This window comes from Podarcis muralis, chromosome Z (genome assembly GCF_964188315.1).
Source record: "Podarcis muralis chromosome Z, rPodMur119.hap1.1, whole genome shotgun sequence".
NCBI lineage: Eukaryota > Metazoa > Chordata > Lepidosauria > Squamata > Lacertidae > Podarcis > Podarcis muralis.
This window is the reverse complement of record NC_135673.1, coordinates 10,632,778-10,658,505: the sequence shown is the minus strand read 5'-3', so window position 1 is coordinate 10,658,505 and position 25,728 is coordinate 10,632,778. Positions and strand designations below refer to the sequence as shown.

Here is a 25,728-nt window from a genome sequence, read left to right as displayed (position 1 = left end):
CGAGGCCGCCCACTCGAATCAAACACGGCAGCTGGAGCGCCGCGGACCCCAGATACCTTCTGTTGTAACGGGTAGCCGCCTCGTTTGGGAAGCTGGCTGCGTCGGTGGGAGTCATGGAGGACGCGGAGAAAGGCACTCGCGGCAAGCGGGAGACCGTCAAGATCGGAGGTGAGACGAGCGGAGGCTTGCAAAGTTGGAGCAGCCCCATCCTTCTTCCTTTCTTTTTTGGTCGAGGCTGGGGGTACGAGCGGAGCTGGGGGAAGGAAAGGCAGACAGCCTGGTTCTACTCAGAGTAGTCAGACCGACTGAAATGTACAGACGGGACGAACTTGGGTCCATTAATATAACTGGGTTTACACTAAGTAAAACCTGGTTGGTTACACACCTGTTGCTTCCGAGCATGCACAGAGTGTGCCTGTTTCAGCTTCCGATAATCGCACCCTAAAATGAGTACTTAAAAAAATCTGGAGGTTTTGAGATAGGGGCGAAAGGGGCGTGCATGAGCGTGCGATTTCCGTTTAGGGGAGGCTTGGTTTAAGCTATGCCGTCTGACGGTCGGAGTCTTGCTCTCTGTGGTGAACACAGGAAACGCTGAGAACCTCAGATAATGTACAAATGTAATCTACTTTCCTCTGGAGGGAGTTTATTTGGGTGGGTGTGGATGAGTGCACGCCTGCGGTGAAGGTACTCCTTGGCCTCGCTTTGCAGGAGGGTCCAGGGTCTTTTGCAGGAGTTTGAATCTTCAGAATGACCCTGGGGTATGCTACTTGCTTGAAAATGGATAAGCTCTGTAGCAGGAGTTGAGGTTCATGGACTTGTTGGGGTGCGAAGCCTGGAATTTCACTCTCCCCGAGGCCTGATTTTTTAAGTTTCGGGAAGGGATTTTGTGTGGAGGGGGCTACTATCTTATGGACTAGAATCTTGATTTCAGCTCAGTAATGCTCAGATTGTGGTCAAACTTTCATATGATAAATGTATTCAGCAGCCCGTAATCTGTCTTCGCTTTGCGAAATCTCCCTTGGCTCCTTCTACAACTGAAATTTGTATTGACTCTTTACAGAAGCAAAGCTCAAAGCTATGTATACTTAAGATGAAATTAATCCCCTGGAGAAATTCTAGAACCAATGCCAACCTTTACATACATCCAGGGACTCATTTGTTTACCCTACTAGAAAGTTGCTGTTACCTTCTATCTTGGTGACTGGCTACCCGATGGGTTAAAAAGCAAAACAGTTATTAACTATTTTTTCCAGGAACTTTATTTTAATAAACAAGGTGAAAGATGCATTGATAATGTGCCTTGGGTACAATTAAATTTCAGTTTGGAGAGTCTTCCTCTGACAATGGTGCTATAACAGCTGTTGATAGAGTTTATCTCAATGAATTCATTCAGTCCTCTTTCAAAGCCACCCAAGTAGATGGTCATCACTGCCTCATGTGGGAATGAGTTCCATAGTTTAACCCATAGTTCCATAGTTTAACCATGTACTGCCTGAATAATAGCTTTCTTTTATATGTCCTGAATCTTTCATCATTGTGCTTCTCATTGGGTGTCCACAAGTTATAGAGTTACGACAGACATTTTTCTCCACGTCTCACATAATTTTATAAACTTATATTGTGTCACTTCTTACACGCTTTTCCTCTAAACTAAAAAGTCCCAAATGCTGCAATCTTTCCTCATAGAAGAAGTTGCTCCAGCCCCTTGATAATTTCATTGCCCTTTTCTGAACTTTTTCCAACTCTACAAAACCTGCCAATACATGAGCTTGTCAGCTAATTCAAAATCTAAGCTGAGGGGATTTTTGCAAACTGTGAATAGTAAATATCACTTATGGTAAAGTGAAACTGTTAGCTACTCAGATGTTTTCAGTACTGGACATCACTGTAGTTATTACAGCTGTCACATACCAGTTACTCCCACTGTATTGATGCTCACATTAATTATTTGTGTAATACCATGGTTTATCATCTGAGCCAAGAAGGAGATTCACTTAGAGTTAATTCCTTTAAATATATGTGAACCTTAAATATTCTTTTAATAGGAAGTTCATATGCAGCATAAAGGATCTGGAGCCTGATAGCCTTTCAGCAGTATCCAGCCCTTTGCAAGATCAATGGCTTTTGATCCAAGTTCCTGGTCACAACCATAGCTTTTGACAATCTTAAGAAGAAAAACTTGACGAGAGACACTAAGCATTTCTTGTAAATGCAGATCATGTGCTAGGAACAATTGTGAAGTAGCAAGATTTCGTGTTGGTATCTGCCTGTAGTTATGTGGTTTGAGAACCACACATCTATGTATATTTTGCACACATGTAAAAAATAAAAGACTGTCCCATTTCAAGTACTTGACTCCAAATATTACCAGTTATAATCAGGATGCCCAGTTATTGAGGGTTAAGTTTGGAGTCTCCAGTTCTTCTAGTATGAACAGATCACATGGGGTTGGGAAAACTTTGGAGACAGATTTACCAGATACAAAGAAAGCAAAAGCATTCTTACAGGTAGATACATGTTTTCATTAAGCATCAAGCTTCTAGGACATGGGTAGGCAAACCAAGGCCCGGGGGCTGGATCCAGCCCAATCACCTAAATCCGGCCCATGGACGGTCCGGGAATCAGTGTGTTTTTACATGAGTAGAATGTGTGCTTTTATTTAAAATGCATCTCTGGGTTATTGGTGGGGCATAGGAATTCATTCATTTCCCCCCTCCAAAAAAAAAAAAAATAGTCCGGCCCCCCCATAAGGTCTGAGGCACAGTGGACCGGCCCCGGGCTGAAAAAAATTGCTGACCCCTGTTCTAGAAGGCGAATCTATTAAAAATGAGTTTATACCCATCACATTAACAATCTTATATGAAAGTCTCAAGAGCAATGGCAATGCTCTAGAGAACATCCAAGAACAATCCTACCAGGTTGCTTTGGACGTTTTGCTCAAAGGCAGCATCTTGGGATTCAAGTCTCATTGGTACTCTTTGGGTGTCCCAATAGGGAGGGGGTAGGCTGAGGGGGAGGGGAAGCAGCCTCCTTTGCCCCAGCCTAATCCTCAGTCAATATTAGGGGGCTAAGGTTGATTCTGCTAAGTATAAAAGGCTACACCTCCTAGAATCTTGATGCTTACAGTCATAGGACCACCAACCATCAGATTTTTAAGCCACTGAGCTCAGTGCTGAATGGCAGCAGTATTTCAGGCAGGATTCCCTCCCAACCCTACCAGGAGATGCAGAACCTGGGAACTTTTGCATATAATGCTGGTGCTCTAGGGCTGATGAGCTACGGCCCTTTCCCAAACATCAGCAAGTGGAATGGGTCAAGGTCAGGGTGACCACCTGCAGACTTTATCTGCAGGCACAGATGTTGTCTTTTGCCTACTCATGGGCCACCCTAAGCAATGCCTGCCTCCCCCTAAGCCAGGGGTCAGCAAACTTTTCCAGCAGGGGGCCGGTCCACTGTCCCGCAGACCTTGTGGGGGGCCAGACTATATTTTTTTGGGGGGGGGGGATATGAACAATTTTCGCCTGCCTGCAAAGAGGCCTGAAGATGCTTTGCTGTACCTGTCCCAGTTGTTGTCCCAATAATTGCAGTTGGGCTTCTCCAGCCAGCCAGGCGCAGTGGAGGGTTAGGAGGCTGTGTTGGCTGGTGAAGACAGAAGCAGCAGCCCCAGCGGAGGAGCCGCTGGCAGAGGTAGGGGAATCAGGGCGTCGACGGAGCTTTTACCCACCACCTGCTGGTGCTGCTGCTTCCTGAGGGGAACCGTGAAGAAGAAGACAGAGCTGACCGCCAACCCACAAGTGGCGTCTGTGGCCACTGCAACAACCCGCCTGAATGCCATGGGAGGAATGAAGGAGGGAAGGAGGGAGGCAGGCAGGCAGCAACAAAGAAAGCGTGCGAGGAAGTGGCGTGGAAAAGCAGGGCGGAGAAGGAAGGAAGGAAGGAGGGAGAGGGAGGAGGGAGGAGGGAGAGGGAGGAGGAGCCGGAGGAAAGCACAGCAGCTGCCAGCATCACACGCCCCCTTCACAGCGCCGCCCTGCTGAGGCAGGCAAGCCGACTCCCGCTGTCGATGGCACCCGGCGTGGGACAAGATGGCTCCATCTCTGAGGAGAAAAGCGGCGCTGTGTGAGGGAGGGAGGGGGAGGGAAAGAACGTGCACACTGGCAATCCTCACGCTGGCGATCCACGTAGCGATTCCCGGACAGGATCTAGAAGGCAATTGGGCCTGATCCGGCCTGTGGGCCTTAGTTTGCCGACCCATGCCCTAAGCCAGGCATCCCCAACCTGTGGCCCTCCAGATGTTTTGGCTTACAACTCCCATGATCCCTAGCTACCAGGACCAGTGCTCATGGATGATAGGAACTGTAGTCCAAAACATCTGGAGGACCGAAGGTTGGGGATGCCTGCCCTAAGCCATACCACCCATCTGTTTCTGGCTGTGTTTGGGGGAAGGGGAAGCCCAAGATTTATGGGTGCTGCTGGTGCCCGTTTTCCCAGAATGCTGTCTGCAGCATGAGCAGAGAATGCAAAGAGAAGAGAAGTGGAGAAGGAGGCAGAGTTTGATAATATCATTTCTCCTGCTTCGCAATGTTGCAAAAATGATACCTTGCAGTTTGTTGCTGCCTCTTGCAAATATCCAGTGGAAGGGAAAGACTCCCTCAATGCAATCTGAGTTCATTTTCTCATTCCTGGCATTGGAATTTTGCAATCCAGCCTGCAAAACTGAAAACACTTCTTCTCCTTTGTTTTATGATATCCTTTGTAAAGAAAAAGAGAAGTGTGAGCTAGTGCCTGGTGAGGGTTGCTAGGAAGTCAAGGGGTGCAACCAATTTGTTCTGGTTTCCTTCCTGTCCACCTCTTCTTTTGCAAAGATTCTATGGGCACTTAAGCATTGCACTCGTGCAGTACTTAAAACATAACTAAACTGAAAAGTGTATTGGGCCCATCTGCATAGTATGATGTCAGTGTTATGCCAATTTAAACAATCATGGCTTCCCCCAAAGAATTCTGGGAGCTGTAGTTTGTTAAGAGTTCTAAGGAGACCTCTGTTTCCCCTAAATGAGCTACAGTTATCAGAGTAGTTTAACAACCACTCCCTCTTTGCAGGGAATTCTGGAAATTATAGTTCTGTGAGGGGGAATGGGGAGGGGGTGTCCTAAGAAATCTTGGGGGGGGGGGAGGCACTTGGTAGAATGTACTTTCTTTATTCAGTGATTTGACACCTTGACTTAAAAGACAGAAAGTGGTGAAGATGGATGTTGTCATGGACTGAGTAATCATATTTTCTTTCTTTATATAACCAGCAGATGGAAAATCAGAAGTGTTTCTTTTGTATCTTTGGCTTTTGTATCTTTTCTTTCTTCTGGTTTTACTTATTCAAGTTGTATCTTCTGTAGTTGTAATTTTACTGTTTTATGGGAAAATCTTAATAAAAGATCTTAAACAAAAATCAGGGAGAGAGAGCTAAATCTAGGCAAGCAACAGGCATTCTTGTAGTTCATAGATGCACACCAGCTTGGCAAAAGCACTTGGGGAAACTGAAAGCAGGATCAGGGAGGGTTGTGGGAGAGCAGGCATGGGAAGAGATCAGTGATCCCTGGTGGGCTGCAGTTGCCCCTGGAATCTCATTTGAACCTTGCCCTTTATCCATTTGGGTTTACTTGGCAATAATAATAATAATTTTTTATTTATACCCCGCCCTCCCCAGCCAAGGCCGGGCTCAGAGCGGCTTACAAGCAATAATAAAAACAACTTAAAAACAAAATTAAAAAATACAACATTAAAATATTGAAACATTAAAAAATTAAAATGTAGCCTCATCGCAGGAGGAGAAGGAAAAGAAAAAAGAAAGAGAGGGAGGGAAGGAATCAAATTGGCTCCAAGCCAAAGGCCAGGCGGAACAACTCTGTCTTACAGGCCCTGCGGAAAGAAATCAGATCCTGCAGGGCCCTGGTCTCATGAGGCAGAGCGTTCCACCAGGCCGGAGCCAGTGTTGAAAAGGCCCTGGCTCTGGTTGAAGCCAGTCTAACTTCCTTAGGGCCCAGGACCACTAGGGTGTTGCTATTTATGGACCTTGAGGCTCTCCGTGGGGCATACCAGGAGAGGCGGTCCTGTAGGTACGAGGGTCCTAGGCCGTGAATATATATTATTATATATTAATAAATAAATATTATTTATTAATAATAAAAATGTGTGGTATGTTAATTTTACATATATATAATGCCCACCAAACACAGTTTGCCAGAAGAAATTGAAGTGAAATGTTTGATAGGGTGTGTCTATGTATGGATTCATTTGAAGGCTCTTATTGTTTACATACCCACCAAACTTACATTTTTGCATCATTGTTTGTGGCTCATACTCAATCATGGTTCAGAGTTGGGGAACCTGTGACCCTTCAGTTCCAACCAGCATGACCAGGGCTTAAGGCTAATAATAATAATAATAATAATAATAATAATAAATTTTATTTATACCCCGCCCTCCCTGGCCAGAGCCGGGCTCAGGGCGGCTAACACCAGTAAAATTACAGTAAGAACATAATGGGGTGGGGGAATTAAAATACAGGTTAAAATGCAAATTAAAATGCAGCCTCATTTTAAAAGTAGCCCATAGATCAAAACCATAAGGGGAGGGGAAAATAAGGGTCAGACCAAGTCCAAACCAAAGGTCAGGCAGAACATCGCTGTCTTGCAGGCCCTGCGGAAAGATGTCAAGTCCCACAGGGCCCTGGTCTCTTGTGACAGAGCGTTCTACCGAGTCAGGGCCAGTACTGAAAAGGCCCTGGCCCTAGTTGAGACCAATTTAACCACCTTGAGACTTGGGACCTCCAAAATGTTGTCATTTGTGGACCTTAAGGTCATCCGCGGGGCATACCAGGAGAGGCGGTCCCGTAGGTACGAGGGTCCTAGGCCGATGGGAGCTATAGTCCAGCAACATCTGGAAGACCAGGGGTGTATTGAGCCCTGCAGCAACATTGAGCTTGGACTGGCAGGCTTGGATTGAGGAGGAGGAAGAAATGAGTGTGGTGGCTGAGTGGTGGGGGATCTGGTTTGATCTGCCCCGACCAGACTCTTTGAAAGTTAGAGCGGAACTGCTGTGCCTTCCCCACCCCCTTCCTGTGGAGCAGAGAGACTCAATGAAGGCTGGGGAGGCTTTGATAACCAAGGTGTGACAAAAGTGTGCAGTCTCGTTATCTAGAACGAGATGCCGCCCTTGTTGTGGGAACAGACAACCCCACCCCAAAAGCACATGCACTTGTAGTCCCATAATTCTTACAAAGTGAGAGAGTCTCGAGAATAAGACTGCCCTGTCTTGTCTTTAAGAGCTTGGTGGGCAGGCCAAGTACTGGGAACTTATTGCAGGGACACCTGCAGTTCTGAATTTCTTGCCCTTGCTCCTGAACCCGTGACTCCAGAACCCTGAGCCTGCACTTTTACCTGCCTTACTTTTACTTTCAAGTAAGAGCCTCCACTTGTGTCTTTTTGGGGTGGGAGGCTGGACAAAAAGGGTTCCCTACACCTGGCTTAGGTATTGATGTGGAATAGGTTAACCATGGTTAAAGGGAAACAACCCCTGGTTAAGCATTTGGTCTGCAGAAGCCTTGGGAATAAGATCAAATAAATATTCTTCCCCATCTCCACAGAACTCCCAGAGAAAATATGGGAGAAAATTACTTTTCTGTGCAATGCCGGATTGAACGCTTGATCTGCTGTTGCAATAGAAGACAAATACGGCTTCTACATACTTGATTCCCTTTTCCTGTAACTGAATCCAAGGCCAGGAAAAATCTCCGTGTGAACTCTGTGTCACATTCCTGAATATGATCTCATGTTCCTTTTTTAGATGCAGCATTTCATATTTTGGGCAGTCGCCGAAATTCTCTGGGAGGGGCGATTATGATGGTGATAGACTCTATCTCCACTATCACACCCCTTTACACAGCCGTGTTTCCCCCCAAGTAATCCTGTAGTTTGTTCAGGGTGCTGGGAGTTGCTAGAAGACTCCTTCATTTACAGGGCTACAATTCCCAGAGTTCCTTTCGGGAAGAGGGATTAACATATGCAGGGATGACTGGAACTATCAATTTTGCTTCTCATGGTTTCTCAAGTTTCCAACTTTAAATTCATTTCTCTACATTTTTGCAATAAATTGCATGCGTTGTTTTTTTAAAAAATCGTCATGAAAATTTGCCAGCATTTTTGTGCAAATGTGTCATAAGAAACCAATTTGTGTGTGTGTGCAGTTTTGACTAAGGTACACATCCCCCCCCCCCGCAAGCAGTTTCCTTTTTTTTTGCAAGCAGTTTTCATTTTCATGAATGTGTGCCCTGATGCACTTTATATGAACAGTGGTTAGAGAATTGCATTGCAAAAATTGAATAAGTGTGAATTTCTGGCTAGACTGCATTTACCTCTGGTTGGGCCTTGGCACAGAGCAGGTGTGAGCTGTAGCCAAACTTGACTTCCTGCATCCTATAAAGATGCCATGTCTGTCTGAGCAATAAGGGAGATCACTGGTCATGCTCCTCGTACAAATCCCCTCATGCTTTACCACTCCTGACTTGCCAAGGGCTAGGACTGACAATGGAGAACAATGCACCTTGAATTGATTCATCTGGTATCAGGCAGGAAAAGGGCTTTCTCTGTGGTGGCACCTACAGTATGGCATTATGGAACAGTTTCTTCTTAGAGATTCACCTTCAGTGTTGTGTCCCTGTCAGTAGTCAGATACATTCTTGTTCTAGATGCAATGATCAGTTTTGTTACTGATTATTGGCTGCTTATGATGTGTCTGGGATGCGGGTGGCACTGTGGGTTAAACCACAGAGCCTAGGACTTGCCGATCAGAAGGTTGGCGGTTCAAATCGCCGCTCCCGTTGCTTGGTCCCTGCTCCTGCCAACCTAGCAGTTTGAAAGCACACCAAAGTGCAAGTAGATAAATAGGTACCACTCCAGCAGGAAGCTAAACGGCGTTTCCGTGTGCTGCTCTGGTTCGCCAGAAGCGGCTTAGTCATGCTGGCCACATGACCCGGAAGCTGTACGCCGGCTCCCTCGGCCAATAAAGCGAGATGAGTGCCGCAACCCCAGAGTCGGTCACAACTGGACCTAATGGTCAGGGGTCCCTTTACCTTTTACCTTATGATGTGTCTATGCAAAGTTTTATTGCTTGACAGTTTGTGCATCACTTTGATACATTTTGTTAAATGTGGTAAGAAATCTTTAAATAAAATAAAACTTTGAAGGGATGCAGCTCATGTATTTGTTCCAGAAGTGCAAATTAGGTTAAAATGCAAACATAACTGAATTTCTCCCTCTTCCCTACACAGAAGCAATAGAAGCCCATTTAATGCATGTGCACTTTTTTTCCTCCCTTTTCTTCCAGAGGGCTCTGAAGGAAGCATTGGAGTCTGTGGGTGGATCCTGGTTATGGTCTCGTTCTTTTTGGTTACCATCACTTTCCCATTATCCATCTGGATGTGCATAAAGGTAAAAAATAGTTGGTTGGAAAGCAGTTGTGACCTAGGATTCCTTCCCCACTCTAAACAGATCAGCGACTGTACGTTGTAGCTGACCTTAGAGCTGGAAGCGACCTTAAGGGTCATGTCTGGCCCCTGCAATGGAGGAATCGCAGCTAAAGAATTCCTGACAGATGGCCATTCAACTTTTGTTTAAAAAGCTCCAATGAAGGCAGATTTCGCTACCTTCTGGGGGAGTCCACTCCTTAAATGGCTATTCTTGCAGAAGAGAACTTCAGAGGGAGACTGCATCATGAGGCCACCAGGTTACAATTAATCAAGAGGTTCACTAGTGAACTGAATCTGGACAAAAGTGTTTTAAAAAACCCAACAACCCACAGCATGTATTAATTGATTTGCCAATGCCAGGCTGCCTGTGTTGTCAAAAATTAGGGTTTTTTTTTTGCATAACGTAAGGTCCGTATAGTTAAAGCCATGGTTTTCCCAGTAGTGATGTATGGAAGTGAGAGCTGGACCATAAAGAAGGCTGATCGCCGAAGAATTGATGCTTTTGAATTATGGTGCTGGGGAAGACTCTTGAGAGTCCCATGGACTGCAAGAAGATCAAACGCATCCATTCTTAAGGAAATCAGCCCTGAGTGCTCACTGGAAGGACAGATCGTGAAGCTGAGGCTCCAGTACTTTGGCACCTCATGAGAAGAGAAGACTCCCTGGAGAAGACACTGATGCTGGGAAAGATGGAGGGCACAAGGAGAAGGGGGCGACAGAGGACGAGATGGTTGGATAGTGTTTTCGAGGTTACCAGCATGAGTTTGACCAAACTGCGGGAGGTAGTGGAGGACAGAGGTGCCTGGCGTGCTCTGGTCCATGGGGTCACGAAGAGTCGGACACGACTAAACGACTAAACAACAACAACAACAAATTATCATAATCTGTACTCTACTGTATTTTTCATTTCCTTCTCACTTCACTGTTTACATTTCTGATCCCCTGACTCCTTAACCATGTGTATATATTCACCTGCAACTCACTACATGACTTCATGAATCTGATGAAGGTGTCTGTAGTCCTGAAGAGCTCATGCAATAAAGAAATGTGTTAAGTCTTTAAAGTGGCACAAGCCTCTTTGTCAAGAAACTTCTCATGAAGCACAATTTTTATATGAAAAAGATCAGGGTCCTCCTTCAGCTTGATAGGAAGAGCATGAAGTTGTAGTCTCTCTACGTAGTTGCAGAATCTTATGCCTTGTTTTGCCCCCTTAAAAAGACTTCTCTTCTTATCTGAAATGAGCTAATTACAAATGTGGCCCAAATAGCATCAAGGATAGCCTGAAATGTGCAGAATGAAAGGGAACAAAACCGCAACCCCCCCCCCAACTGACTTTCCCCCCTCATTGCAGATTGTCAAGGAATATGAGCGAGCCATCATATTTCGGCTTGGACGTATCCTAAAAGGAGGTGCAAAGGGGCCAGGTGAGTATTTGCTGTTATGGTCTGTCTTGCCAAAGGCAAGGGGGTTCTTTCTGTGCGATTTGGAAGCAAGACAAGACACAAGTGGTGAAGAAGTCTTAAGATTTATTAGACAGCATGCTGATAAGGGATAAGAATTTACCACCCTAAGCAAGCAATACCTCTGTTTAGCTGCTGGGAGCTCCAGAGGTACAGCAGCAGAGAGGACCCCAGCTGCAGTCAGCCACCAAGCGACGTAGCACCCCAGGAGAAGTCACACAATTTAACAACATTAAGCTGTTTAGTAAGGCTAACTGCTGCCTAGGGGAAGCCTCATATTGGTGGCATGAAGGAGCAATTGTGTCAGGCCATTCCACCTCCTTGATGTACAGTGCTGTGTTTCACATACATGGTCCCACATGTGGCTGAATTTCCGTGTGGCTGGTCAGCTGCATTGGAGCTGGAGCACTGGTGGTGCCCTCCCCCGGGTCTCTGGCCTGGGGGAGGGCACCATCAGTGCTCCAGCTCCAATGCAGCTTCATGCATTTGCACCAAGACTGGTGCCTGGTGCAGTGTTGCTGAATTGACTTTGTCCCATGCACTTCAATATACCTTCCGACCTCTTCCTTGCACATGCCCTAGAGTTGTTGTGTCTAACAACTGCACTTTTGTTTTCCAACAGGTCTGTTTTTCGTATTGCCCTGCACAGACAGCTTTATCAAAGTGGACATGAGGACCATATCATTTGATATACCGCCACAGGAAGTGAGTATTCCCTTTCCTTGACCTCTTTCTTCTCTTCCCCCTACTAAATACTGGATATAAATAGGCTAGTCAAGTTTCTCTCCCCACCCCACCCCCACCCCATGGCTTTCTCACACCCACTGCCCCTCTTCCATGGTCTCGAATTTCAGGCAAGAGGCATTCCCAGTCCTACTTGGAGGTGCCATCGGGAATTAAACACAGGATGCTCTTCATGCAAAGCAGGTGCTCTGCTGCCAGATTGTGGCACTTCCCCTTAAATATAAAGTAATATTCTAGTTCTCAAAGGGATGAATTAAATAGGAACATAGGAAACTTCTTCTGAGTTAGACCATTGGTCTATCTAGTTCAGTATTATCAACACTCTCCAGGGTTTCCTACAGGAGACATTCAGAGAGGGAGTCTTTCCTAGCCCTAACTGGAGATGCCAGGGACTGGAGTCAGGAACTTCTGCATGCAGAGCAAGTGCTCTGACACTGAGTATTTATGTCCCTTCTGGTTCTCTGCCACCAGTTCCCTTGTTGCTGTGACTCTCAGCAATCCATCTGCAAGATGGATAGTACCTTGCACTTAAGGGCTCAGATATATACCGTATTTCTTGCTCTATAAGACTCACTTTTTTCCTCCTAAAAACTAAGGGGAAATGTGTGTGCGTCTTATGGAGCGAATGCAGGCTGCGCAGCTATTCCAGAAGCCAGAACAGCAAGAGGGATTGCTGCTTTCACTACACAGTGATCCTTCTTGCTGTTCTGGCTTCTGAGATTCAGAATATTTTTTTTTCTTGTTTTACTCCTCCAAAAACTAGGTGCGTCTTGTGGTCTGGTGCGTCTTATAGAGCGAAAAATACGGGTACCTAATATGTCATCTAGCTTGGTCCAGAACTCCTCCATGCAGTGAGGCGGTCTCTGCCATGGCCTCTGTCAAAGCAGACCATTTGGAATGAAGGCCAGCATGGAGGGTTTCGGTTTTGTTCCAGGCAGCCGCCTGCCACTTATCCTGCAATGACTTTTTCCTCTGGCAGTAACTGTTGTGGAACTGGCTTGGAATGAATTGCTTAGGAACCTAATAATCATCATTAGGCTTAATGTGATTGCTGCCAGGAATGAACCCTTAGTGGGCCTCCTCCCCGCCCCTCATTTCCTCCTGGCTTTTCTGTAATTCAATTCTGTTGTGCCTGCGGTTTTTGCAAGCAACAGGGTTGCAGGGTATTTATTTCATTAGGTAGGGATAATAATAATAATAATAATAATAATAATAATAATAATAATAATATCATCTTTATTGTCATTACCCCCTCTCGGGGACAACATTACTTTCTTTTACGGGTTTCTTTTATGGGTTTCTTTTACGTGTTTCTTTTCTTGCTTCCTTAATGGAAAGTTAATGATGTTGTCAAGGTGCTGGAAAACCCCAGGGTACAGTTCTGCTGCAGGGCTGGGTAACCTTGGCTGCCTGGGGTCAATGCGGTCTTCCAGGACTCTCAGGACTCTCCTGAAGCCTCTCCCTCGTCTCTCAGGCCACACCCCTCACCTGTCTTGCTTTGCACCCTCCTTGAGTCATTTTGCGTGGTTGGAATGCATCCTTGAACTCTGATTATGCCTCTTGGTCTTCTGGATAGAGGCTAGAGAGCTGTGTGTGTGTGTGTGTGTGTGTGTGTGTGCGTGCGTGCAAACTAGCTCCACCCACTTTTGCCTCTGGCCCCACCCACCTGGAATGTGGCTCCTGGAATGTTGTCCGGAAGCAGATGCGGCCCTCAGGCTGGAAACGTTTCTGCATCCCTGAACTAAGAGTTGCTGAGTTATTAAAATGTCTTTAGGGAGGGAATGATGAGGGGGTGGGTGGAGGGGGAAAACCCTGATCAGCCTAGTAAGGACTGAGTATGCTTAGTGAGCAGAGAATGCTGACTGACTGTTGAAAGGAGGCAGGGAGGTGTAAAACTAGTTCGGAGGCGGAATAGAAAGGAGTATCGTGGAGGAGGGCATGACGGACTTACTGGAACAGGAGCACTCCGTGCTGCAACATTTGGTTGCAGATCCCATTTGTATATGTCTATCCATCAGTCCTAATGCATTCCACTCAGCATTTGAGATCCTGCTTCTGTCTTTTCAGCCAACATAAGTAGGATGGGCAGCCATGAGAAGCATAGTCTTCTTTGGAGTGACACTAATCCCATGGAATGCCCTCCTTAGGGAAGCTCACCTAGCCCCTTCACTGTATGCCAGTGATGGCCAAACTCGGCCCTCCAGATGTTTTGGGACTACAATTCCCATCATCCTTGACCACTGGTTCTCTTAGCTAGGGATGATGGGAGTTGTAGTCCCAAAACATATGGAGTGCCGAGTTTGGCCAACACTGCTGTATTCCTTCTGGTGTCTCCATGAGTCCCATGAGGTTTGTTAAAGACACTAGTGGGCGATGGCTGGGTTTTCTGCCAGAGAGAACCCATTCCATGCCTAATTTTATAAACTTCTATCATGTCTCTTGAAGCTCGCCTTTTCTGTAAACTAAAAAGCTCCTTTGATCCTCCTCCTTTCTTCTTCACTGTTTTCATGAGCCGCTGTTCTTTTGATGACTTTTGCCCAGTTGTTTGATGATTTTGCATGTCTGCTGCTGCTTTTAATTACTTCCCCGTTTCCATAGAATCTGTGTTTTCATGCTACAATTTGTTGCAGTTGCTCTGGTTTCTTTCCAGAAGAGGATGGCAGCTCATTCATAAACCATCTCAAGATTTCTAGGGACTGAACAAAGATTAAGAAAACCAGGCAGCCCTTTGCAGACAGCTTCCAATAAAATAGACATGATACCAAAGGAAAAAGGAGACAGGAAGAGATAAGGAAAACAAGCAAATTCAGGCGCTCCTGCTTCATTGTTTACATAAAGATAAACTCCCGGTTTGCATGCTATGTGACTGACAAGAGAAAGTTCACACAGCATATACTTAAACCACAGAATTCACTGCCACTAGCGCCCAATCCACACTACACATTTAAAACAGTATTATACCACTTTAAACAGTTGTGGCTTCCTGAATTGCAGTTCCTTAAGGATGCTGAAGGTTGCTAGGCAGTCCCCATTCCCCTCAGAAAGCTACAGTTCCCAGCGTTCCCTGGGAAAAGGGACTGGCTGTTAAACCATGGGAATTGTGTGATGGGGGAATAGAGGTCGCCTATCAACTCTCAATGCTCTTACTCAAACACTGAGGACTAGTAAGCTTCTTGCAAGGCAGCTGTATTGGTTCCTCAATAAGAGGGTCATATCTCGCTTAGTAAAGCTGAGGGTGGCACTGGTTCTTCTGTGTATCGCAGAAGCCAAATAAAGGAGCTATTGGCTTGTAATTACCTTGCTTGCATTACTTAAAATAGAAACTGCTGTGGCTGTGGCTGCAAAGACATTACACAGATCTCTGTTAGGACGATTCTAAATAACACTAACATTAAAATAAGATTAATATAATCACAGCCATTCCACTTGGAGATGTTCTATGTTCCGCCCACACCCACATACCCTGGTGTTGGAGGCAGTATTCTTCTGAGTGCCAGTTGTGGAGAATTCCAAGTGGAGAAGCTGCTGTTACACTCAGGTCTTGCCTCTGGGCTTCCTGTTCAGGTCGCTGTTGGCCACTGTGAGGACAGGATGCTGGACTCGATGGGCCATTGGCCTGATCCAGCAGGGATGTTCTTAGAAATAACTCTGCTTCAGCTGCAATACAGTCACTGAGAAAGCACAGGGGGTGAGGAGTCGGACACACTCCTGTTTCTCACCTCTGCAGTACAGTCATAGCTCATGTTACGTCCGCTTCATGTTGCGTTCTTTCAGGTTGTGTCCCGCGGTGACCCGGAAGTACTGGAAAGGGTTACTTCCGGGTTTCGCCACTCACACATGCACAGATGTGCAAAATGATGTCACACGCATGCGCAGAAGCAGCGAATCGCAACCCGCCCGTGCGCAGACGCACTGCTGCGGGTTGCGTTCTTTTCATGTTGCGAATGGGCCTCCGGAATGGATCCCATTCGCAACCAGAGGTACCACTGTATCAGTAAAAGGAGCAGTAATATCCCATGTCATTTCAAAGGTGACATGGAACTTTATTCTGTTGAAAATCATTGAGTCTCTTTAACAAACGATTAGATGTGTGTGGCTTTCTTTGGCTTTGTGCACACACTATACCTTCAGAGCACATTTGAAGGACATTCTTTCTCTCAAATAATTCTGAACACTGTGGTCGAGCCTTCCCAGGGTTAAACTTCCCAGCAACCCTTAACAAACTACAGAGCCCAGAATTCCTTGAAGGGGAAGAATGCATTTCAAATGTGCTTTAAAGGTGTACTGGATACACAGCCTCAATGACATTAAGTTTTGCTTCTCTCTCTTTACTCTCACACCATTGGTCCATCTAGCTTAACAACTTCTGATAGGTTTACCTACAAGATCGCCTTACCCCACATGTGCCCACTCGACCGCTTTGTTCGCTGAAATTGGCACTACTATTGGTACCACATAATACCCATTCTGCATTTGTAAGGATGCAATCGTTAAGTCTGACAGCATCTGCATTTTGGAATTTACTGCCTACTGAAATCAAGCAGGTGCCTTCACTTTACTCTTTTCAGTGCCTGCTAAAAATTCTTGCTTAGACAAGCCTGCCCACATGCTTGCCTTACCCAGTGTTGAGAGTATCCAATGCTAGTCCTATTCAGAGCCGACTTATTGAAATGGATGAGCCATACTAACATAGGTGCATGAACATCAGTAGGTCTATTCTGAGTAAACTCAGTTGGCTAAAACCCATTGTGTTTATGCTTTTTAGAGATGATGCAAGGTGCTTGGGGACCTCTGTGTAACAAGCAGCCTACAATAATATAAATAATATTGGCCTGTGCAAAGTTTTCCACCTTCTCTTCCTGTTCCCTTCCTTGTGTTTGTGTCTTATTAGATTGTACATCTGCAGGCTCAGACCTGCAGTGTTGATATACAGCACAGGAGAAGCCCTGCAGTGCACTAGAAGCTTGCTGGACATCCCTCAGTGAGCAAACCCATAGAGGCAGATGTTTTCCTGCAGGACAGCTTATCCCATAATGCCGATCCTATCCTGTGGTATTCAGCCTCTCAGGGGGAGTTGGGGTGTGTTCGAAAGTGTGATGGTGAGGCATCACTGAGCCTGGGAGGTTCTGCATGCAGATGAGATAGTCAACCCTGGGCAAAGTTCTCCGTAAACCTCTTGGAATTAATTGCTGTGTTTCCTCAAATGGTTTTTTTTAATTTGCATGCTTTGCCCCCCTTGAAGCTGTGTGAAAATCTTTCAGCAAAGCAATTTTCTCTAATAGAATATGATGATTTTATAAAATGATATAAGCTGTGAATGCCTTGGGGCAGGTATCCTTCCCGCACCCTTCTGGTTTCTGTTAACTCCTTAATGTGTACGTGTGTGGTTGGTGCTATATAATTAGTGAAAGGCACACTCTGGAATTTGCTGCATTTTCCTTGTTACAGGGCTGCTACAAACACGGCACACTGGCACAGCCTGAGGCAGTTGGGTGCCAGTGTGTGCCCCTGCAGAAGCTGGCATTGCCCGAGTTATTTGCTGCCACAAGATCTGCCCCATCCCATTCTCAAGGGATTTGGGCATTTAAGCACCCAGGCAACCAGTGTCTTGAGTTCTGGTAGCTGGATTCAAACCTAGCAGATGCCATGGGAGAGGTGAAGTGCTGAACAACTTGGCAGTGTGTGTGTGTGTGTGTGTGTGTTAAATATGCTTGTTTAAAAGCATCATATTCTATTAATGCTACATTTTGGTATTTCAAAAATCACTTGTGCTTTCTGCGGATCGGCCAAAGAATATGGGGAACTTATCTGGTGTCTGCATAAGGCAGTAAAAGGGACCCATGACAGTTATCCAGTTGCGAACGACTCTGGGGTTGCGGCGCTCATCTCGCTTTACAGGCCGAGGGAGCCAGCGTTTGTCCGCACTGCAGACAGTTTTTCTGGGTCATGTGGCTAGCATGACTAAGCTGCTTCTGGTGCAATGGAACACCGACACCAGAGCAGCACACGGAAACACTGTTTACCTTACCACCGGAGCGGTACCTATTAATCTACTTGCACTTTTTGGCGTGCTTTCAAACTGCTAGGTTGGCAGGAGCTGGGACCGAGCAATGGGAGCTCACCCCGTCGCAGGGATTCAAACCGTTGACCTTTTGATTGGCAAGCCCAAGGCTCAGTAGTTTAGACCACAGCGCCACCTGCGCCACCCTTTTGGATAGCAGAGTGCTATCCAAAAAAGCATGGTGCCATGGAATAGAGGTCCGTATGGAGCTTCTCAGTGTTCTGTAACCTTAGTGTTGAAAGGTGGCTTCTCCAATGACTTAGCCAGGTGCAGAATACCTGTTGCAAGCCCACCGATGGTACAATTGGAGAAATGAGCACATGCACAAAATGAACAACCCACATGGTGTTTGAAATAGGGAACTTGAAAAGAAGCTCCTTTATGACTGTCAGGTAGCAGGCAGTCTGATCATGACCGCCTAATTAGCAGCATGCTACTTGTGGCACCTCTTTGTGGTTATGTTTTGATGCATGAGTGACTTGGAGATTCTTTTTTTAATTCTTCCGTTCCACATTTCTCTCTTCTCTCCCCTCCCCCCGTTTCTGCCCTAGATTCTTACCAAAGATTCAGTGACAGTTAATGTGGATGGCGTGGTTTATTACCGAGTTCAGAATGCAACCCTTGCTGTTGCCAACATCACCAATGCGGACTCAGCCACTCGGCTCCTGGCTCAGACCACACTGAGGAACGTTCTTGGGACCAAGAACCTCTCTCAGATCCTCTCTGACCGGGAGGAAATCGCCCACAGCATGCAGGTACAGCAATGTTGAGCTCCATCCCCATGGGGGTGTGGGGTAGGGAGTTGCTGAGAAACATACTTCACTGTTTAGACAGGTGATTTATTTTTTTGCATCAGCCACTAAATTTTGCAATTTAACTATACAATGGAAAAATCCAGTGGAAGCTGGTCCTTTAGGGTAAGTGGGGCACTGCCCCACCAGTCCTAATCTGCCCTCAGCCAACCCCTGCCTGCCTTCTTCCTTATGACCAGTTCAGGGGGTGTGGCACTGCCTATAGCTCCCTCTACTTTAGTCTCTGACCACATTCACATCATGCTTTTAAAGCCCCACATGGGATTCCTAAAGGATTATGGGAACTGTAGGTTGTTAAGAGTCTTTTATCTTTCAATGAAAGCTCAGAGCCTGGGTCACCTGCCAGCTGAAAACACAACAAGGAAGGATATTTAACACTTTGCAGGATGGAAGGCTGTTCATTTGTCCTGTTGAGACTTGTTTAAACCTCCAGTCACCTCTGTTTGATTAGCTTGGCATCTTTGCACAATACCTCAATGTGTGACATGCATTCCTGCCCCCACCCTTTTAAACAGGCCACACTAGATGATGCCACAGATGATTGGGGCATAAAGGTGGAGCGGGTGGAGATCAAAGATGTGAAGCTGCCCATCCAACTCCAGAGAGCCATGGCCGCTGAAGCAGAAGCTACGCGCGAAGCAAGAGCAAAGGTAAGGAGCTCTACTGGTTTGGTTAGCCGCTGACTTTCAAAGGAGATCCATCACCGAAAGAGATCAGAGATGGGGATCCTGCGGCCCTTCCGTTGTTGTTGGACTACACATCTCATCATCACTGACCATTAGAAATTCTGGCATAAACCAACTTGCTGGCTAAACTTCCTATTAACCAGCTTTTCCTGACCTGGTGCACTGCAAATGCAGTTGGACTACAACTCCCATCATCCCTGACCATTGGCCATGCTGGCCGGAGCTGATGGGAGTTGGAATCCACCAGCTTCTGGAGGTTCACAGGTTCCCCATCCATGACCCAGAAGATGATGGAGCAGTACAAGGAAACAAAGGCCATTATTTGACCCTGTTAACCCTGGTGTATATGTCTTGGAAATGACCATAATGATGCTCTCCCACTGAGCTACAGCCCTTCCTGTAACTTTCACATAATCCAAATTTCAAGTGAATATTGAACCACTTCAGATATTCATGTTTCCTTTAATAATAATAATTTTTAATGTTATTATTTGTACCCCGCCCATCTGACTGGGTTCCCCCAGCCACTTTGGACTGCTTTGATGGTAGCACTTGTTTTTCCCCACAGTGATATAAGATGACTCAGGTATTTGCTGTACAAACACTGGCTCCAGAGGTCTCATTATCTTTATTTCCCCATAGTAGTGAATCCTTTGCATTGCATTTACGTAACAAAACAAAGCTGAGTTTGTGCCAAAACTCAGTCGGAGGGCGTTCCTTCTGCATCACAGGTTTTCAAACTTCACTGAAGTGTCTCAGCAGGTTTTCTGGGGATGTTTAAGAAGATCAAGCAGCAGAAGGCAAGCTCCCACAAGACACAACTTGTTACATAGGAAGCTGCCTTACACTGAGTCAGACCAGTGGTCCATCTAATTGGGTACTGGCTACACTGACTTTCGTCAGGGTTTCAGGCAGGAGTCTCTCCCAGTCCTACCTGGAAATGAATGAGAGCAAACTGCAATCTTCTGTATGCAAAGCAGATGCCCCACCCCTGAGCTACAACATGGAAAGCTGCCTCATACCACTTGCATATCTTGCTTAGTATTGTCTATGCCAGGGGTCAGCAAACCTTTTCAGAAGGGGGCCGGTCCCCTGTCCCTCAGACCTTGTGGAGGGCTGGGCTATATTTTGGAGAGAAAAAATGAGCGAATTCCTATGCCCCCAAAATAACCCAGAAATGCATTTTAAATAAAAGTACACATTCTGTTCATGTAAAAACACCAGGCAGGCCCCACAATAACCCAGAGATGTGCTTTAAATAAAAGCACACATTCCACTCATGGAAAAACACGCTGATTCCTGGACCGTCCATGGGCCTTAGTTTGCCTACCCATGGTCTATGCTTATTGGCACTAACTCCAGGGTTTCTGATGGGACATATCCTGTCTTCCCTGGAGATGCCAGGGATTAAACCATCAACCTACTGCATGCAAAGATGATGTTCTACGCACAGAGCTTCAGCCTTTCCCAAAGGTCTTGTTTTCTGCTGCTGTGTCCTACATAAGGAGGGAATTGGTGCCGATACCTGAAAGTCCTGCTGAGCACCCTGTCTAAACTGGATGCTGTAAGACGCGCGGATGCCAGTTTTGTTTTGTTTTTCTCATTTTCCTGCTCTTAAATTCAGGTCTCCACATTTCCACATCATTCTGATTTTTTCAAAATGGAAAGTTGCCTGCATTTTAATGCCTAATATTTAATGCCTAATATTAGGCATTTTGCCTAATATTTTTTGCAAAGCAGCTTCTCCTATTACAATGCATTTTTGTAAGCTGTTTCTCCAATATATGCATATTTTTAGATCTTTGCCCCAATATATGCAATTTTCTACACATTAGTTGGTTGGAGAACTGCATTGCTAAATTTGGAGAAATGCAGATTTTAAAGAATGGCTATGGTTTGGTTCACATATTATTTTGGAAAGTTCAAATTAGATAGGCTCGCCTGTAAACCAAATTGAATTTTTCCCTCATCCCTACTTAGTTCACTTCCAGGGGGTTCTGCAACTTTGCAGGGACTCTGTAGCACACAAGGATTCTCTGGCAGCAGAAAGCTTTTGAAAACCACTGTTCTGTCTGGAGCCACACCACATCTGCATGCCTCTTTAAACAGTCATGGTTTCCCCCCAAAGAATTTCGAGACCTATAGTTCACTAAGGGTGCTAAGAGTTGCTAGGACCAACTATTCCCCTCTCACAGATACAATTCCCAGAGTTTCCTGCAAAGAGGGATTGACTGTTAAACCATTCTGGGAATTGTAGCTCTGGGAAGAGAATAAGGGTCTCTTAACAACTTTCAGCACCCTTGACAGGCAGCGGCTTCCAGAATTCTTTGGGGGAAGCCATGACTACTTAAAGTGGTTTTATGGTGCTTTAAATGTGGCCTTTGTGTTCAACAATTAGACTGGCTGGTGGGCCATTCTGGGGGCAGACATAGAGTCTGGAGGCCTTTCTGCATCCCTGTTCCTTTGGCTGATTTGCTGCTCCTATATTCTTGGCTTAACACTTCTGGATCTATATGCTGCTTCTCCTAGGAGGAAGACAACTTCCTGTAACAATCTCTTCCTTTTCTAAAAGAAGTTTGTTATGTACTGAAGTTCTCACCCTGGGCCAGCAGGGGGATACTGTAGATAGTTATGCAAATAAGGGATCGAAAGTGACATTCAGTGATTGGATTGTTACAGAAGGTTGTTACTGTTGCTTTGTAGTTGAGCTCTATATAAGCAGGCTGGCTGAACCCTTCAGTTCAGTTCTGTTCTGGCCTGTGAATAAACAAGAGCTGTTTGAAGAATCGCTGTGTCGTCTGATATGTTCACCCACAACTTAACAAAGTTGGTTAAGCAAGGAGGATCCTGTTTGTGGCCTTGAACATGAAGGCCACAAATCCTCTAGCCTACAATTTATTTATTTTTATTTTACTAAGGCTGGGTCCACACCATAGATTTTGAGTACATTCAAAACACATTCCTCCCTCCCCAAAGAATCCTGGGAACTGTATTATGTTAAGGATGCTGGAAACTGTAGTTCTGTGAGGGGAAAACTACAGTTTCCAGTATTCTTTGGGAAGAAATCACGTGCCTTAAATGTGTGGTGTGTATGCAGCCTAGAGCTGCAACATTTACCTGACTCATTTAATTAATCAAAACATTCTTGTTTGATTAGGTGACAGATTCTCGCAAAAAATTGTTTTAAATATATATCTATATCTGTCTATCTATCTATCTATAATACAGGGAGTTGCAAAATTTGAGAAAGAGGTGAATTCCCTATTGTAGGATAAAGCCATTTACCCTTTAGAATGTTTGTGTTTTGTCATGTGCATACTTAATTGTTTTAATTGACTTAAGACTGCATTCCTAAACCCACACACCTGAGAGTAAGCCCCACGGAATTCAGCAGGACTGACGTCTGAGCATACATGGAGTTTTACCCAATGAAGTCCTGCTCAAAGTAGAATCGTTGGAAGTCAGCGCACCTAAATTACTTGTGGCTGTCAATTTCAGTGGGTCTACTCTATGTAGGACTAACGTTGGATACTGAGGAGGAGGAGGAAGCTAGCAGCCAGGGCCACCGTGTGGACTGGTTGTAAGAAGGCAGGTGGCAGGGAGCTAGCCAAGGGCAGGTGCTGGGGCAGTGCCCCATTTGCCCCAGTGGATGTGCCTCCATTGCAAGGAGCTCAAGGTGGTTTGTTCTTTGTTCTTCCTGTCCTCATTTTATCCTCACAACAGCCTTGTAACGTAAGGCTGAGACACTGACTTGCCCAGGGTCACCCAGTGGGCTTCACAGCTGCACCCAGGTCCTGGTCTGACACACTAACCACCACACCACACTCTCTGAACCTTATGCAGTTTTCTCTGTGTTCAAAACATCTTGCTGGACCTGTGCCTCTCTCCCTTCCAGGTCATCGCAGCAGAGGGTGAGATGAATGCCTCCAGAGCCCTCAAGGAAGCCTCCATTGTCATCTCAGAGTCTCCTGCAGCTCTCCAGCTCCGCTACCTGCAGACCCTGACCACGATCGCCGCCGAGAAGAACTCCACCATTGTATTCCCGCTGCCCATAGATATGCTGCAGGGCATTGTGGGAAGGAGGAGCTGAGGGTGCTGATGGGAAGCCAGGCGTATTGAAAAGCGTGAGGCATTGTGGAGGAGAGGGGTGATGATTTCAGTGTGACCTTCGTGTCTGTTTCTTGTGGCTCTCATAAGCTCAGATCCTTTTTGTGTTTCATCCCAACAAATTTCTGCTTTCAACGTAGGTGGCCACCTCCGAAAATTCATTCTTCCCCGCTCTGCCGCCCCTTCTTATTGATGAGAGAGGTCTGGAGGGCTTGCATCTCCCAGAAAATTAGAGAGGAGGGTTTAAGAGGTCCTCAGCTACCATATGGAGCAGGGGGGTTGCCTTAAAATAATAATGTTTTCCTCCTCTCTCCTGGGAAACTTCTTTCTTGTCAGAGAGCCAGCAGTGGAACTTTCCGCTGCTGTTTTGCCCCAACCAAAGGGAAAGAATTAGCACGCTGGAGTTATGGAGACAATATGCTTGTAGCCTAACAACGTTCAGATTCCTTTTTATAGGTGTGTTTTTCTAACCTAACACAATTACAAACACAGTTACAAACACTCCCCCAATACCTTTTGTACTTTATAAAACGACACCTATTTTTTCAACACTTTCTTAAAAAATAGATTTCCGCCTATTTCTTTGGTTCTGCTTTTAAGAATGTGATCAACAGAAAGTTTGACATTCTACAGCCAGGAGAACCTATAAATGGAGTCTTTCAGCATTTTAGAATACTTATATTTTTCATTTAATTTTTCCAGAAGATTAATGTGAAGAACTTTTCCCTTCCCCCCCTTTAATGTGAAGGAACTTTCCTTTCCACATGATACTATTGTTGTTGTTGTTGTTGTTGTTAAATCTCAGCTTTTTTGCTAAAAGCCAGGAGTGAAGGTTTCCTGGTATATTTGCATCGTAAGTTTTGTATCCAGTGTGAATCAGAATAGTAGATTTAATTTCTAACAGGCAGCACTGAGGTTAGCTACAATATTATAGTATTAGCATGGTGCGTGAGCTATCCATAACAGAAAAACCTGTGAGAAGGTATGGCTTTTGTGGTCTTTATTACTTGTATAATAATTCAAATAAGTGGTGACAACTGTCCACCTCCACCTTGCCTCTGCCTTTAACATTTATAGAGACAGGAATTCATTACCTGATGCTGTATCCCAGCATGGTAACGGAAGGCTCCATGGGAGCTGAAAAGCACAGGAGCATTGCAGGAAGATGTGGCTGGCATCTCAAATGGGGACATGTGATCAAATGCCATTGTTGCTATGCAAAGTCTCAGAGCTTTTGCCCCTGGGCCTCTTCACCCCCCATCTTACACTGATTTTAGTTGGAGCGGCTGCTTCAGACACTTAATTACAAAGAGGAAAGATACGTGAGGCTTAGAAACCCTGATCAGTTCTGGCTGCAAAAGGCAGGGCATACTCACTGCTCTGCTGGTAAACAAACACCCACCCACCCACCTACCCCAAAGGGAAAAGGAACAGGGGAACAATGGCATTTGCCATCCTTACTTGTGGCTGCAGCTGAATTGGTGCTCTGGATTGTTGCTTTTCACATGTGTTGTTAAAAGCAAACACCGCTGTGACTGGAACTAGATTTAGTTTGTCAGAAGGAATGAGCAGCATCAGTGCCTTTTCAGTGTGGTGAGTTAAAGGAAGCCCAGCAAGGCAGGAATTCGGGGCATAACTCCCTAGCATCTTTGGCCAGAGCCTGGTCTCTACATGTAACAGAATGGACCATGCTACTTCAGGTTCCAGGTGCCTTTCACACTTCTCCATGCAAAATACTCCTTGCATGCAGAAATCTAGCATGGGAAGGCTTTTGTCCTTGTTGTCCTGGTTTTCTACATGCAGGAAGTTTCTGAAACAGGGCATCATTTGAAACCAACTACACTTTGCAGCTACACTGCAAAGTGTAGCCCAGGGATGGGGAACCTACATCCTTCCAGACATTGCTGGACTCCAACTCCCATCAGCCCCTTTCGCTTTGACAGTAGTCAGGGATGATAGGGGCTGCAGCCCAGCAATGACTGGATGGCCGCAGGCAACCAATCCCCAGTGTGGACCAAGCAGAGGCAAGTGATGGACTTGCCCCTCCCTCGGAAGAAACGAAAATGCAATTTATGCTGAACACACATCCACCAGAAGTGCAGTTAATATTGTTTGTGAAAATGCTTTCTTTCTTTCTTTCTCTCTCTTTTTTTTACCTCCCTCTCCTTATCAAAGTATAAGTCTAAAACATATATTCTTTCACATGATTACTGTATTGTTATTTTAATAAATAAATATCTTTATTTAATCTGCCGTTGCATTCGATGTTTTTACCCGCTGTCCATATGGCAAGGGTTACTCCAGACCAGAGCATTACTCTGCATTAGTCACACAGCAC

General features: G+C 45.6%; 1 protein-coding gene across 1 annotated transcript; it reads left to right on the top strand.

Moving 5' to 3' along the window:
- LOC114589110 (stomatin-like) lies at positions 1–25,638 on the top strand. The gene is made up of 7 exons (XM_028715195.2): positions 1–168; positions 9,379–9,482; positions 10,872–10,944; positions 11,603–11,685; positions 18,337–18,540; positions 19,113–19,247; positions 23,179–25,638. Exons 1-7 carry the CDS (start codon positions 114–116, stop codon positions 23,371–23,373), a joined length of 849 nt encoding a protein of 282 aa, XP_028571028.1. The 5' UTR covers positions 1–113; the 3' UTR covers positions 23,374–25,638.
- Positions 25,639–25,728: the final 90 nt, after the last annotated feature.